This window comes from Dromiciops gliroides, chromosome 2 (genome assembly GCF_019393635.1).
Source record: "Dromiciops gliroides isolate mDroGli1 chromosome 2, mDroGli1.pri, whole genome shotgun sequence".
Lineage (NCBI taxonomy): Eukaryota > Metazoa > Chordata > Mammalia > Microbiotheria > Microbiotheriidae > Dromiciops > Dromiciops gliroides.
Window position 1 is genome coordinate 266,972,555 of NC_057862.1, and position 15,711 is coordinate 266,988,265.

The 15,711-nt window shown below is 36.1% G+C and overlaps 1 protein-coding gene across 5 annotated transcripts in view; it reads right to left on the bottom strand.

Moving 5' to 3' along the window:
- The window catches only part of FERMT2 (FERM domain containing kindlin 2), a 129,904-nt gene that overhangs the window by 90,377 nt on the left and 23,816 nt on the right, over positions 1-15,711 (bottom strand). For all 5 annotated transcript variants that reach the window (XM_043986732.1, XM_043986731.1, XM_043986730.1 and 2 more), the window contains exon 3: positions 5,229-5,462. In XM_043986732.1, coding sequence (XP_043842667.1) covers positions 5,229-5,462 — 234 coding nt within the window. The remainder of the gene's footprint in view (positions 1-5,228; positions 5,463-15,711) is intronic.

Here is a 15,711-nt window from a genome sequence, read left to right on the forward strand (position 1 = left end):
AAAAAGCAGTTTGGCAGGAACTAGGCATAGACCAACATCTCACACTATATACCAAGATAAGGTCAAAATGGGCACATGATTTAGACATAAAGGGTGATATAAGTAAATTAGGGGAGCATAGAAATACACACACACATATGTATGTATATATGCATACACACACACACACACACACACATATGATCTATAAGAACTATGGAGAAAGAGTTTATGACCAAATAAGAGATGAAGATATCATGAGAAGCAAAAAGGATAATTTTAATTACATAAAATTAAAGGGTTTTGCACAAACAAAACCAACGCAGCCAAAATTAGAAGGAAAGCAGGATGTTGGGGGAAAATATTTATAGCAAATTTCTCTAATAAAAGCTTCATTTTTCAAATATATAAAGGAACTGAACCAAATTTATAAAAATAAGAGCCATTCCCAACTGATAAATGGTATGAACAGGCAGTTTTCAGACAGAGTAATCTAAGCTATCTATAGTTAAGTGAAAAAATGTTCTAAATCAATTCTGATTAGAAAAATGTGAATTAAAATAACTTCAGATACCACCTCACACCTTATCAGACTGGCTAACATAACAGAAAAAGGAAATAACAAATGCTGAAGGGGATATGGAAACATTGGAATACTAATACACTGCTAGAAGAGTTGTGAATTCAACCATTCTGGAGAGCAATTTGGAACTATGCCCAAAGGGCAATAAAACTGTGCATACCCTTTCCCCCAGCAATATAACTACTAGGTCTATATCCCAAAGAGATAAAAGAAAAGGGAAAAGGACTTATTTGTACAAAAATCTTTATAGTAGCTCATTTTGTGGTAGCAAAGAAATGGAAAATAAAGAGATTTCCATCAATTAGAGAATGGCTGAAGAAGTTGTGGTATATGATTGTGATGGAATACTACTATACTTACAAGACAAGATGAGCAGGATGTTTTTAGGAAAACCTATTAGACTTATATGAACTAATGCAAAATGAAGTGAGCAGAACCAGGAGAATACTGTAAAAGAGTTAGTTACTCTAATCAATACAGTGATCTAAGACAATTCTAAAGAATGCATGATAAAAAATGTTATCTACTTTCAAAGAGAATACTGATGAACTCTAAGTACAAACTGAAGCATACTTTCCCCACTTTTTAAAATTTTTCTTCCTTTTTTGCTTCTTTTCCTAACATGGCTAATATAGAAATATGTTTTGCATGACTTCACATATATAATTGATAGGATATTGCTTGCCTTCTCAATGGGTGGGGGAGGGATAGGAGGAAGAGAGAATATGGAACTCAAAAACTTTTTAAAAAGAAAATAAAGTGTAGCTATTTTTTTTTCTTTTTTTTAGTGAGGCAATTGGGGTTAAGTGACTTGCCCAGGGTCACACAGCTAGTGTCTGAGGCTGGATTTGAACTCAGGTACTCCTGACTCCAGAGCCGGTACTCTATCCACTGCGCCACCTAGCTGCCCCAGTGTAGCCATTTTTAATACATGAGAAATGACAAATACAATATTAAATATTTGCCTCTTGTCTCAAAGCAAATAAATATAGGCTTTTAGAATCCAGATTTCTTTTTCTTGTTCACAGATTACTAAATAATAATGTTCCCTGAGTCAATGGTGATTCTACATGATATAAATTATTTCTCTCTTTACAAATTTACCTATTAAAGCTCACATATTATGCTCTTCCCCCACCTCATCAAGAATACTGGATCAACAGGACTGAATTTCAAAGCTCACTCTCACAAATACACAGAATTCATATTAAAATACAATTTGTCATCAACAATGACAGTTCTCCAAGTTTCAATCCTTTAATTTAGGATATTGATTTTATATGTTAAAACCTGTTCTAAATTAGGAAAACACTTTACTTGATCTTAAATGAAGGTGTTTTGGGTTTTTTTGCTTTTCCTATACAATAAATCAGGAATTTTTTTTTTTAAATATCACATTTTTAACTTAAGTCAAGGGATCTTTACTTACAGTTTAGTGACCCACATTTCTATTTGTGTTTAAAGTCACTGCCCTTGGCCAGAGCTTCTTAGCTTGGGGTCTGTGAACTTTATTTTATAAGAAACATTTTGATAACGAAATTTCAATATAATTAGTTTCCCTTGTAATCCTGTGTATTTTCTTTTGTGCATTTAACAGCATGATTCTGAGAAGGGGGCCCTACTCTTAGCCAGACAGCCCAGGAGTCTACAACACAGAAGAAATGGAGAATCCCAGCTCTAGACAAACCGAACTAACGTCTTCCCCTCATCCCACCTCCTGTTCTCACCTAGCTCTGTGATGGCGCTCCTGGCTCATGGAATGTATCCTTCTGCCTCCTTACCCATTACAGCCTTTTCTCTAAGCTAGTAACAACAGCTTGCTTTGATGGTAGTTTTAAGGTTTGCAAAATGCTGTACACATTAAATCCTCACAACAAACTTGGGAGTCAAGTGTTAGTTTTAAATCAGGAATTTTTAATATGATTCACTAATATATGATAGAAATAATAAAAATCACTGTGAGCAACTATAGACTGGAGAATTAAAATGGTACAGGTAGGCTACAACTCTGTATTTTAAAGCCCCAAAGAACAGTTCTTTACAAAACTTGCCTTTGGCTAGGTAAAAAAAAACCAACAACTTTAAAAAGGGGTATATTTATAGCTCATATATTTTTTATGGCTGAACACATAAAATTCTTCTTTTTGTCACATTCACTTTTGATATGTGTGTGATCATTCCTTCTGTTTATGCTATCGTATTATTGTATATGCATATATTGTTTTTGGCTCTGCTTCACTGCATCAATTCATGTTGATGTTAACATGCTTCTTTACATTTTTTCACATTCATTATTTCTTATGGTACAGTAATATTACATTATAGTCATGTACTATATCATTGAATAATCCAAAAGCAACCCACATTTCATTTCTTTGTGTGTGTGTGTGTGTGGGGGGCAATGGGGGTTAAGTGACTTGCCCAGGGTCACACAGCTAGTAAGTGTCAAGTGTCTGAGACCAAATTTGAACTCAGGTCCTCCTGAATCCAAGGCTGGTGCTTTATCCACTGCGCCACCTAGCTGCCCCCACATTTCATGTCAAAACTCAAACTGCTAGACTCTTGTTAAGGAAGATGGAACATTAATAATCATTTCTTTCAAAACCTATTCTGATCTTCAATAAAAAAGTGACAAAAATCCATCCATATTATGAAAATCAAATACTGTCATATTTGAAGAAAGAAATACAAAGGTCATGTCCCCTTTGTAAGTAATCCCTACACAACAATTATCAAAATTACTAAAGATAAAGGAAACATGCAATACATATTCAATGGAGCAGTAATTAGTGTAACAGTCAACTTATATTTATAAAGCCTGACTTCATATCCATTCTTTGTTTTAATCCTCACTATAACTGTTAAGCAGGTGAAGTATTTATTTCCACTTTTAAAATGAGAAAACCGCCAATACAATAAAAATGACAATACAATTTATACTCTTAATTCTATAGCAATTATTTTATAAAAGGAATACCTTACAAAATTTGGATACTCAAAGATCTAGAGTATCAAGAAATCCCAAAGGGAAAACAGTATTTAAAAGTAGCAATAATCAAAACCATCTGGTATTGGTTAAAAAAGAGAGGTAGGCCAAAGGAACAAGACATTGAAACATAGACAAGAAAAAAACTGTAAATAATGGAACTCAACACAGTGTTCCATAAACTAGAAAACACAAATTACTTAGGAAAAAAACTCCCTGAAAAAAATACACATACACATCATATATGTAATGTATATCTGCACATATATTTGTTATAGATACATGTTTTACATATAACCAAAAGCCATTCTTCAAAAAATTAGTGGTCAAAAAATATGAACAAAGGGAACTATTAAAGGAAGAATTGCAAACTATTAACAACTTCATAAAAGAATACTCCAAATCACTAATTGTAAGAGAAATTCACATCAAAAACAATTCTGAATTTTCACTTCACAAACTGCAAACTGACATACATGACAAAAATCAATGTTGGAGTGGTTGCGGGAAGATAGGTATTGTCAGTGGAGCTGTGAATCAGTAAAACCATTCAGCATAATTACAAACCGGTTTCCAAAATGGCCAATGAGAAGAAGAAAGTCCTATATACATCAAAATATTTATAGCAGAACCTTTTGTGATAGCAAAGAACAGGAAACAAAGTGACACCTATTGATTAGGGAATGGCTAGACTACTGTGGTAAATAACTGTAACAGAATATTAAATCAGAGAAGCATGTTAATATTTACATGAACTGGGGGCAGCTAGGTGGTGCAGTGGATAGAGCACCGGCCCTGGAATCAGGAGGACCTGAGTTCAAATCCGGCCTTAGACACTTAACACTTACTAGCTGTGTGACCCTGGGCAAGTCACTTGACCCCAATTGCCTCACTAAAAAAAAAATATTTACATGAACTGGTGCAATGAAATGGAGCCAATAAAACAATATACGCAATGACTATAACAGAATACAAACATACACATACAGATCAAAAGTGAATGTTGCAAAAAGAACAAGCACAGTTCAAAAGAAACATAAAACATTACCATTCCAACTCTTTGCAGAAGTAGGAGGTCCACAAGTGTTGTACATATTATCAGATTTTTTTGATGTATTGATCAATTATGCTGATTTTTTTTTCTCTTTCCTATTTTGGTTTTAATATTGTTTGTTATGAGATGATTCTCTGGGAAGGATAGGAATGCTAGGGGAAACTTGTGATACAAACTTAAAAAATATAAGGAAACTGAAGCTCAAAGAAGTTAAATCACTTACCTAAAATCACAGCTGCTAAGGAAGAGGACACACTTGAACAAAGGACTTTTTGTCTCTAAGTCCATTACTCTTTCCTCTACAGTATATTGAAATTCAGAGTACATTACTTGATTTTTCATCAGTTACAATTTATCTTAAATTACAATAAGGAATATAGGGTAAGCACCTAGGAAAAAGTATGTTCTTAAATTTTAATTTCCTTAGGACATTGCTGGCTTGGGATCCAGACTCGCAATTTCACAGTGTACAAATTCCCTATCTAAAACTAAGTCTCAGAGAGTTATCTGGATAACTGAGAAATTAAATGACCGCTTCTCAATGAAAAGGATGTCAGCTAAATATCACTTACCAGACTGATACATATTTCAGGGCATTTTAAACAAAAAAATGAAGTGATACTTACTAAAAGTCTTACAGATGTCAGAAACAGCTTTGAACACTCTATCAGAGAAATTCACTTTCACCTTCACATACTTCATGTTTGGGAGTTGTAGACGAAGCAATTTGTGCTGAGGTGTGAACTGAAGCTTAGCATCAGCTTGTATACCATATTTATCCAAGGTCCAATGAGTCTTAAGTAGCCAAGTTCTTTTCTTTTCCCACCACAAGGCATGATCTGACCAATCTTTTTTTACATCTAGAAAACAAAAATAAAATAAGACACCTAAGATCATTAAGATTATTTCATAAAAGAGAAATCAATGTTTCATAAAAATTACTTTTAAAACCCTATTCACACCAATGATGACAGTTTATATAAAGTTATATATAATACACTTTCTTCACAACATTCCTATGAGGTAGGAAGAGTAAAAACTATCCCCATTTAACATGATGAAACTGAAGCATGCCCAGAATCATAATCCTGTGTTAGGTAGGGGAATAAAAGCCAGATCTTTTTGATTCCAGATCTAGTGGTCTTTTCCCTTTTCATAAATATTTACTGAGTGCCTACTAGAGGCACTCAGTTTAGTGGGTTAGTAGCATCTTCAATTATGTTATTCAATATGCTTGATGAATCTTATATCTTCTCAGCATATCTACCACCTCAGATTAAATCATTTCTATAACTCTGTAGACAGTGTTCAAGAAAGTGATGAGCCTCTTTGAACAAGCATCTGAGGCCACATTTGAACTCAGGCCTTCCATCCACTGTACCACACTGCTGACATGAAGAACACATACCTCAATCAAGAAAATGAAAATTCCCAAACACACTTCACCAAAGGATACATACATAAAAATCTAAAAGAACAACATCCAACATCCTTTCCCCAACATACTATTTGCATAAGTAGCAACAACAAAAAAGAGGTTTGTTAACTATTTAACAGCTTTGTGTAATCAAATGAAATCAAATATGGAAAAGCAAACACTTCACACAATCCTTGGCTACTCTTGAAAAAAAGGAAATAATCATAAGATCCATCTGCAGCTGCTTTATTTTTGGGGTTTTTTTTTTGGTGAGGCAATTGGGGTTAAGTGACTTGCCCAGGGTCACACAGCCAGTAAGTGTTAAGCGTCTGAGGCTGAATTGAACTCAGGTCCTCCTGACTCCAGGGCCGGTGCTCTATCCACTGTGCCACCTAGCTTCCCCGCCAACCTTTCTAATATTTGAAGACAGATATCCAGTCCCTGTCACAAAGTCATAGAGATAGGAGATAGAATATTGTAAGTTCAAGGAACATTAGGCCAGTTTGCCTAATGGAGGAGAGTAATGGGCAGTAAACCTGGAAAGGTAGGCTGGAGCCAGATTATGAAAGCCTTTGAATGCCAGAGGAGTTGGTAGTTTATCCTAGAAATATATATATATATATATATATATATATATATATATTTGTATTAGAAATATATATATGTGTATATATATATATACATATGTAGCTTATGATTTTCCAAACACATTCATAGTTTGAGGATTCTAGGACTCCTGGAAAATTTCAGCTACCTCTAGTGATTTAAAAGTCTCCAATGTAGGTAGGTCCTCTAAGGAAATTTTATGGGAAGACATGAATAACAATTAGTCTGATAAAACAGTGTGCATGGATTGCTATGCACATAGCTAGTACCCACAAATGATGGGATTTGCAGGTCCTATAATTTGATTCATTTGAGTGGGAGGTTCAGATTTTGTTTTCGCTTTAACTGGAAAATCGTCTAATCGATAATTATTGAAAACTTAATTACACAATTTTTTCCAGGCTAAATTTGTGTAGCATTTTGTTCAAAATAATTTAAGAAAGGGGCAGCTAGGTGGCACAGTGGATAGAGCACTGGCCCTGAAGTCAGGAGGACCTGAGTTCAAATCCGACCTCAGACACTTGACACTTACTAGCTGTGTGACCCTGGGCAAGTCACTTAACCCTAATTGCCTCACCAAAAATTTAAATAAAATAAAATAAAATTTAAAAATAATAATTTAAGAAGATAGATAACTTGGGAATAGCAACATTTCATATTGAAGCACTTGATAAAAATGTAGAAGATTGGCAACTTGAGTTCAAAGTTTTCAAAATGGAATAGATTAATATATGTGGTAAAAATAATTGGAGTTTGAGCTGACTCATTTGGGAGGGACCACACCTGGCCCACCCTGAAGTTACGTATGCTTCTGAGGTCAGAAGGAGAATTCTCCATAGGCAGTTTTTGAAGGACCTCCCCTTTTGGACCTCCTTGAGGAGAGGCTAGTAGTCACTTTGAGAATACTGCTTGAGGCTGCCTGCTTGCCCTCTTTCTTGGTTTCCTGGTGATTCGAGAAAACTAGCAGATTTTCCAGGTGTGGTGAGTGAACACAATAGACCTGCATTCCTTTGAATTAGCTTAATTGGAAACGATCTGGGGATTGTATAGACTTAGGTTAGAGTTAGGAGAATTTATCTGTATTTCTTTTTCCCTATTTCCTTATCTTTGATTTTTTATTAATTTCACCTTTGTTGTTTAATTAACTCCCAAGTAATAAAATCTGATCCTTTTATGGAAGAGAAGCTGTACAGTTCCTTTTTTATTGGCCTGGGAGAAATATCTAAAAGGGCAATTCGGAGGGGCAGGAACTTTGAACCTAGAGGTCCCTCATTACTTCTGGGACCCCAGTATTTCAGCAAGTCACCCAATTAATGCTCCATATATTAAATTTCGGCCCCTACATAATTATATGTAATTTTTATTGTAGGAAAGAAGTTTTATCTGTGATCCATATTAATAAACTGAAGGACAAAGAGGATGACAAAGAGCCTTGAGACAAAGCCATAATAAGATTGGTTGAAGGAACTGGAAAAGTTTAGCACTGAGAAGATTTAGGGGTAGCAGAGTGAAGTGGAAAAAGAGGGCTCTGAGTCAAAAAACTAAATTTTCTACTTATTACCTCTGTAAGCAGGTCATTTAATTTCTCTGCTCCTCAATTTCCCAATATGTAAAATTACAGAAGTTCCAAGATTCTTTTCAGCTCTAAATTTATGAGATAGTTAACATGTTCCCATTCAGGCACTCCACTTTCTAGCCAAAGAAAACTACAAGCTATTCCCAAAATTTGTTCTATCTTCTCTAGACTCTACATTTGTACAGAACACTGTTTATTGAAACCTTTTTCTTCCTTCAAAGTTCAGTTAAGTTGCCACCTTATCCATAAATTCTTCCCTGATTCCCCCTTTCCCATCTGAAAATTCAATTCCATAAGCCCATATTAAGCTTGTGTTTAATAATGACAACAAAAACAACAACAATAATATGCAGAATACTACTACTAGGAATGCTGGAGATACAAAGACTGAAAACAATAAAGTCCTTATCTTTGAGGAGTTTATAATCTAGATAAATAAATTCAAGATTTGATGAGGGGCAGAGCACTAACAATAAGGGAAATTAGAAAAGGTTTACCCTAGGTGACCACATGAGCTGAGCCTTGAAGGAAGGTGGAGTTTCCAAGAGACAGATATGGGTGCCTCAAAATTTCTTACAGCATCTTGTCTGAACCTTTCCTTTGCCCTTATAATATTCTTATATCAAATGTACATGGCAGTGAGGTGGCAAAGTGGATAGAGTGTCAGTCCCAGAGTCAAGAAACCTGAGTTCAAATCCAATGTCAGATACTTAATAATTATGTAACCCTGAGCAAGTCACTTACCTTGTTTGTCTCAATTTTCCTCATTTGGAAAATGGTACCTACCTCCCAGGGTTATTGTGAAGACTAAATGAAAGCATATTTGTAAACTGCTTTCTAAACCTTAAAGAGCTATATAAATGCTAGCCAGCTAGTTATTATCTTCCCTATTGGGTTGAAAGCACTTCAATTGTCCTTTTTTACCTTTGTACCCAACCGCCCCCCTTGCCACACCCCTGCCAAGTACAATGCTATTGTACATGGAGGGCGTTAATAAATGTTAACGGAACTGTTGAAGGAAGAGAAAGAAAAAGGGAGAGATGGAATTAAGACTCAGAAAGGAAATAGTAACCTTGGAAAATTATAAGACTACAAAAATCCCATTCTCCCAGGAACCCCAATGATTTGTTTTCTTGCTCCTTTAGTTCACTGAAAGCATTATTTATTCTGTTCATCTCTAGAATTAAAAGAATCCTTTCAGGGTTTTTGCCTAGATAGTAGCTACAGGGGAAACATTTGGGATTTGAGACAAAAGGGTTGGAAAAGTTAAGTTACAAGAAGTCTTGAAGGTAATTCTTGATATTCACTGAAATGGAAATAGAACTCATTTCTTTGGTTTTATTATTTAGTCAAATATTTAACTTATTTAAGCTATAATCTTGACTCCCTTTAAAAAAAAAATTCCTAGGACTATGAAGAATTTCTCTCACTTTCAACAGGAAGCCATGGGTTCCCTAAACCCCTTCTCTTAAGAGACAAACCCCAGAGAGAACAATGGTGATACCAAAAAAATTATTATCTTGTGAATCAGTGTAAAAAAAGTTCACCTACTTCTTAACACAGACCCTCACAACTGGATTATAGTACATTTTACAAAGCAAAGCCATCTTAAGAAAACAGTGTATGGGGCAGCTAGGTGGTACAGTGGATAGAGCACTGGCCCTGGATTCAGGAGAACCTGAGTTCAAATCCAGCCTCAGACACTTGACACTTACTAGCTGTGTGACCCTGGGTAAGTTACTTAACCCCAATTGTCTCACCAAAAAAACAAAAACAAAAAACAGTCTAATTTGGGGCAGTTTGGTGCCGCAGTAGACAAAGCACTGGCCTTGGATTCAGGATGACCTGGGTTCAAATCCAGCCTTAGACACTTGACACTTACTAGCTGTGTGACCCTGGGCAAGTCACTTAACCCTCATTGCCCTGCCCCCCCCCCAGCCCCCTGCAAAAAAAGAAAAAGAAAACAGTCTAACCTTTCTAAACAAATGATTGTTCTACCTATCAATTAGGAAAAAACTGTTACACTAAGAAAAACAAGTATCACTTTTGTGATCTTAATTAAATCTAAATGAACTATTTCCAGAGCACAGGCTAATCCTAAACACTTGCTTATCTTGCTACCTTTAGCACTACAACTCAGCAATAGCCTCACTCTGAAACCATAGTTAAAAATTCTATTTTGAATGTTATCTTGGATTAAAGGCTTTAAAAATATTTATTAATCAAGAGAAAAAATTATTTTAAAATCAAATAAGAGTAGTAGAGGAAAAATTGGGGGAGGGAGAATGAGAATGCAAGAAAATTAAGAAAACAGAATTAACAGCTTGGTAAAAGAGATATATAAAATACTGAAAATAAAGCCTTAAAAAACAGGATTGGCCAGATGGCAATAGGGGTGTAATAATTCTTTAAAAATAGAATTGGGCAAGTGGAAGTTAATCACTCCATGTGCATCAATAAACAATAAAACAGTCAAAAGAATGAAAAAATTGAAGAAAATGTGAAATCTCTCACTGAAAAAACAACTGGCCTAGAAAATAGACGAAGGAGAAATAATTTAAGAATTATTGGACTACCTGAAAGCCAAGATAAAAAAAAAAGGAGGGGGGTAGAGAGTCCCAGGCATAACTTACAATTTCAAGAAATTATAAAGGAAAATTGCTTTGACATCTTAGATTCTGAGGGTAAAACAGAAACAGAGGGTAAAACAGAGAATCTACCAAGTCACCTCCTGAAAGTTATCTCAAAATGAAAACTCTCAGGAATATCATAGCCAAATCCCACAGTTCCTAGGTAAAGGAGAAAATGACAGAAACAGTCAGAAAAGAATCTTTTAATACTATGGAGCCACAATCAAGTTCACACAAGATTTAGCAGCAACCATGATAAAGCGGAGGGCCTGGAAATACCATGAAATTAGAAGAGACAACTAAGTGATAATATAAACTGGATTCTGTGTCAATAAGAATTCTAGTGAGAGGCAGGGTCAAATTGGTGGAGCAATATGGAAAACTATCCAATATGGAAAAATAGCCTCAAAACAAATCTAGAGAATGCACCAGACTGAAAACTAATGGGAAAATCCAAAAAAAAGTCATAATGAGTCATTTGTTCATTATAATTTGGCAGAGGAAGACAGACAGGGAGGTACGTGGACGCTGTGAACAGGGTCAAGCCAGGAGCTTGCTGTGTTCAGAGCATTTAAGTGGTCAAGAAGAGGCTATGCACCACAGAAAGAGGCAGTCTAGACCCATACGAGGGCACCTACTACCCAGTTCCATATCACAGATCCACAGCAGACTTTGAAAGGGATCTATGCATAGGGGTGGTGTTCTTGGGTTGGTGGTTTGCCAAAAAGTGAAGAAATTCAGAAGCCAGCAGTAGCAGTGTGGCTCAGATATCAGGTATAGAGCAGAGTCTCATTTCCAGCATCTAGCTCAGGACACAGGAAAAACCAGAGCAGGAATCAGAGACCAAAGCAGAGCCTGTACAATTCTATGGCTCTGAAGTAACAGCTGTACAAGGGGCTAGTTAGCCATCTACTCTTGCTCAGACCAAGAACTTACAGAGCTCAGACCAAGGAAATAGCAATCAAACTTCACCCTTGATCAAACCACATTGGGAGGGGGGCAGCTAGGTGGCTCAGGGGATAAAGCACCGACCCTGGATTCAGGCCTCAAACACTTGACACTTACTAGCTGTGTGACCCTAGGCAAGTCACTTAACCCTCATTGCCCTGCCAAAAAAACCCAACAAAACCCATTGGGAGAATGTCACTGAATTGTACAAAGGTAGTGTGAGATTCAAAACTGGATATACAGAGTATTAATCTCCCTCTTTAACTTTCCTTAAGAAAAAGGAGCCACTGAGCTTTAATCTTTGATGGATCAGTTTTTTTTATTTATTGTTTGGGAATTAGACAACTAGAGTTGAAACCAATTAGGGAAATAAGGAAGGAGAAATACAAATGAATAATCTTAGATCTAAGCTTAGTCTGTTCCTTTATAAAACTCACCGAATCCCAAACTGCCCACCAGACCGCGAATCTTTGAAAAGACCGAACACCAAACCATGTGCACTCCTTTCAATCCCGCTCCATTGCTGTTCACCGCCAAAGAGAAAGAACTTCTGTTCCTGCCCTCACTTTTAAGTCCACATACGGGAAGTTCCTCACGTTCTCCTCCCCAAAAAAGGAGGTCCTTCAAAAGCCACTTCAGTGGCATGCGCAATCTTTCAAATGATTCAGCTAAAACTTCCGATATATATCTTTGCCACAAATAATTTTTACCACATTACCCCCTTTGTTTCATTTGAAAAACAAATGAGTTTGATCAACGAAACAGCCAAAAATAATATCCTATGCTAACTAATAATATGTTAATATCAATATAGAAAAGGGAGAAAGAAAAGTTTTGTCCAAAGGGGCAGTCCCTCATGAACGCGACGCTTTGACGTTGGTCTTGCAGAAGGAGGGCCTCTACAGAGAGTACATGTTGCAGATGGTAACAGAAGGAGATAATAAAAACCAACAAAACAAAAACTGTTCTTATAAAGTCTCTGAGTTCTCTTGTCTTCTTGAAGTGGTAAGATGTCATCAGGAGGAAGCTGGATTCTGATCTGGAAAACTGGATTCTGGACTCTGGTCTGGAAAGCTGGATTCTCTTCTTTAACTGTTTGAATTGCTAGATTTTTACTAAACCTTAGCATAGCGTTGTCAATGATCAAATTAATACATTCAATTACAGTAGCTAACCTATCTTTTTATCTGTATAGCCCGTAAGCTAAAGGATCTTCTACATGACCTTCTGCTGTGCTCTTATATACCGAGAATTATGCTAGAACTTTCATTAGGGGAATTTTAACTAGTAACCACTCTAAAAGAATACCAGACAAGGTAATTATTTATCTGACCACATACCTAATATCCTATACATTTGTATTAACCACCTCAAAAAGTAGCTGTATTACTGAATTACTTTTTATGAAATCTAATATATTTAGAAACTCAATCCAGCTTAGCCCTTTTAAATATTTATAAAAGAAATGTTTTGCATGACTACACATGTATAACATATTGAATTTGCTTGCTGTCTTAAGCGGGATGGGAAGGGAGGAAGAGAATTTGGAACCCAAAGTTTTAAAAATCAACATTAAACACTGTTTTTACATGTTAATTTGGGAATAAAAGGAAAAATATTTATAAAAGATCATATCTTAACTACTCCTTCTTCTAAATCTTTCAATAACTTTTACCCCAAAGCTAAAATTCTCACCAAATATCCTCTTAATACATAAAATTAATAGTGACAGTAGATTAAGGGGAGATATATAGTGCTAGAGTACAGAGGAGAAAGATACCTAATGGGTAAACCCAGAGAAAGACAGTGACCCACAACAACTCCAAGTAAAGCCAAGAGGATTAAAAAAAAAAAAGCCCTGGCTTCAAGGAAAATAGAATAGTTAAAAATGACAAGGAGAAAGAATGTCTTCAACCAGATGGTGAAAAACCTCACCCAGAACTAAATGCCCTGAAAATAAAAATAGGCCTCAAAAGATTGGGAGGGTAGGGAGAGACAAAAAAACAAAAACCAAGAGAACATAGGAAATAGTATCAACAATTATCCTAGAAAACCCATCAAGTAAAGAACCATCGAACTACTTTAGAATCATGACCAAAAAAAATATAAAATATTTAAAGAAATTGTAAATGAAAACTACCCAGAATAAAGTGAAGTTACAAAGAATCCACTGGTTACCTCCTGGAAGAAACTCCAAAATGAACTCCTAGAAACCTCATTGCCAAAATCCAAAGTTTATAGATCAAAAAACCTCTGTGTGTGTGTGTGTGTGTCTCTGTGTCTATATATATATATATATATATATATATATATATATATATATAGAGAGAGAGAGAGAGAGAGAGAGAGAGAGACACACACACACACACATATATGTATACTCACACACACACACACAAATAGAGTTCTAGTACCAAGGAGATTAAGGATTACACAAGACTTGACAGCTGCCACTGAAATGGAGAGCTTGGAATGATATTAAGAAGAGAAAACAGATAAAAGGCTTATAATAAAAGGCAAAATTAAATATAATCCTGGGGGTGGGGGCAGAGGAAGGGGGGTGTAAGTGGGGAATGGAATGGAGGACTTCCCAGCATTCTTTTTTGTTTTTTTTTTTGTGGGGCAATGGGGGTTAAGTGACTTGCCCAGGGTCACATAGCTAGTAAGTGTCAAGTGTCTAAGGCCAGATTTGAACTCAGGTCCTCCTGAATCCAGGGCTGGTGCTTTATCCACTGTGCCACCTAGCTGCCCCCGACTTCCTAGCATTCTTGATGATTAGCTGATCCCCCTATGCCCCTGATTCTTCCTCTGCCAATACATTATTTATATTATTCCCTTCTCCTGAAATGCCTTTCTAACAGAGCCCTTTCTGTCAAAATCCTTTAAACCCCAACTCAAATGTCATTATCCTCCATGAAGCCCTCTTTGATATTTGCAACTAGATGCAATTTGTCTACCTCCAGAACTCTTATTTATGTCTTTTTAGAGCACATATTTTATTGTCTATCTTTGATCTCCACACTTATCTTACATCCCCAACTTTATTCAAAGCTACTTAAAGATATTCATCGCTGACATCTTAGCACCTAATAGGTGCCCAATAAACATGCTGAATCAATGAACACCTATCAATCACTCAAACATTTATTAAATTTCTACTATGTGTCATGTACTTGCTAAACCCTGTGGATACAAAGACAAAAATGAAACAGTTTCTGACCTTGCCAGTCTTGCCAAAAGAAATAACATGTACATATAGGGTATATGCAAAATAGATGCAATTTGAATTTGAGGGGAAGACACTAACATCTGGCTGGATTAAGAAAGTACTCAAGTAAAAGGCAGCACTTAAACTGAGGCTTGAAGGAAATCAGGGATTTTAAGGAACAGAGGAAGTGCATTCAAGGTATGAGAGATAGTGAAAAGGTGCCATTTATGAAGAACAGCAAGACGGTCGGTTTGGCTAGATCATGGAGTACTCATGGAGAATAAATTATAACAAGGCTACAGCCAAATTGTGAAAGGTTTTAAATGCCAATCAGAAGAATGTTCATCCTAGAGGCAATATCATTTTGCCAATCAGTAGAGCAACATAAACAGTGCTGTGCTTTAGGAAAATCACCTCGTGTAGAGGATTGATTGGAGTAAGATTTTGAAGCAGGGAGATCAACTGGGAGGTAATAGCTCAGATGAGAGAGATAATAAGGTTCCAAAGGTGATGCCCTTTACAAAAAAGAAAAGCTCAAAAGATAGATTGGCTTGTGGATGAAAGATAAAGGAACTGAAGCAAACAGGGATAAGTAACTTGCCCAGGGGTCCTACAGCTAGCAAGTGTCTAAGCTCACATTTCAATTCAGGTCCCAGAGATGGTACTCTATCCAGTGTGCCACCTAGTTACCATGGATGAAAAATATAAAAGATATAAAGTATAT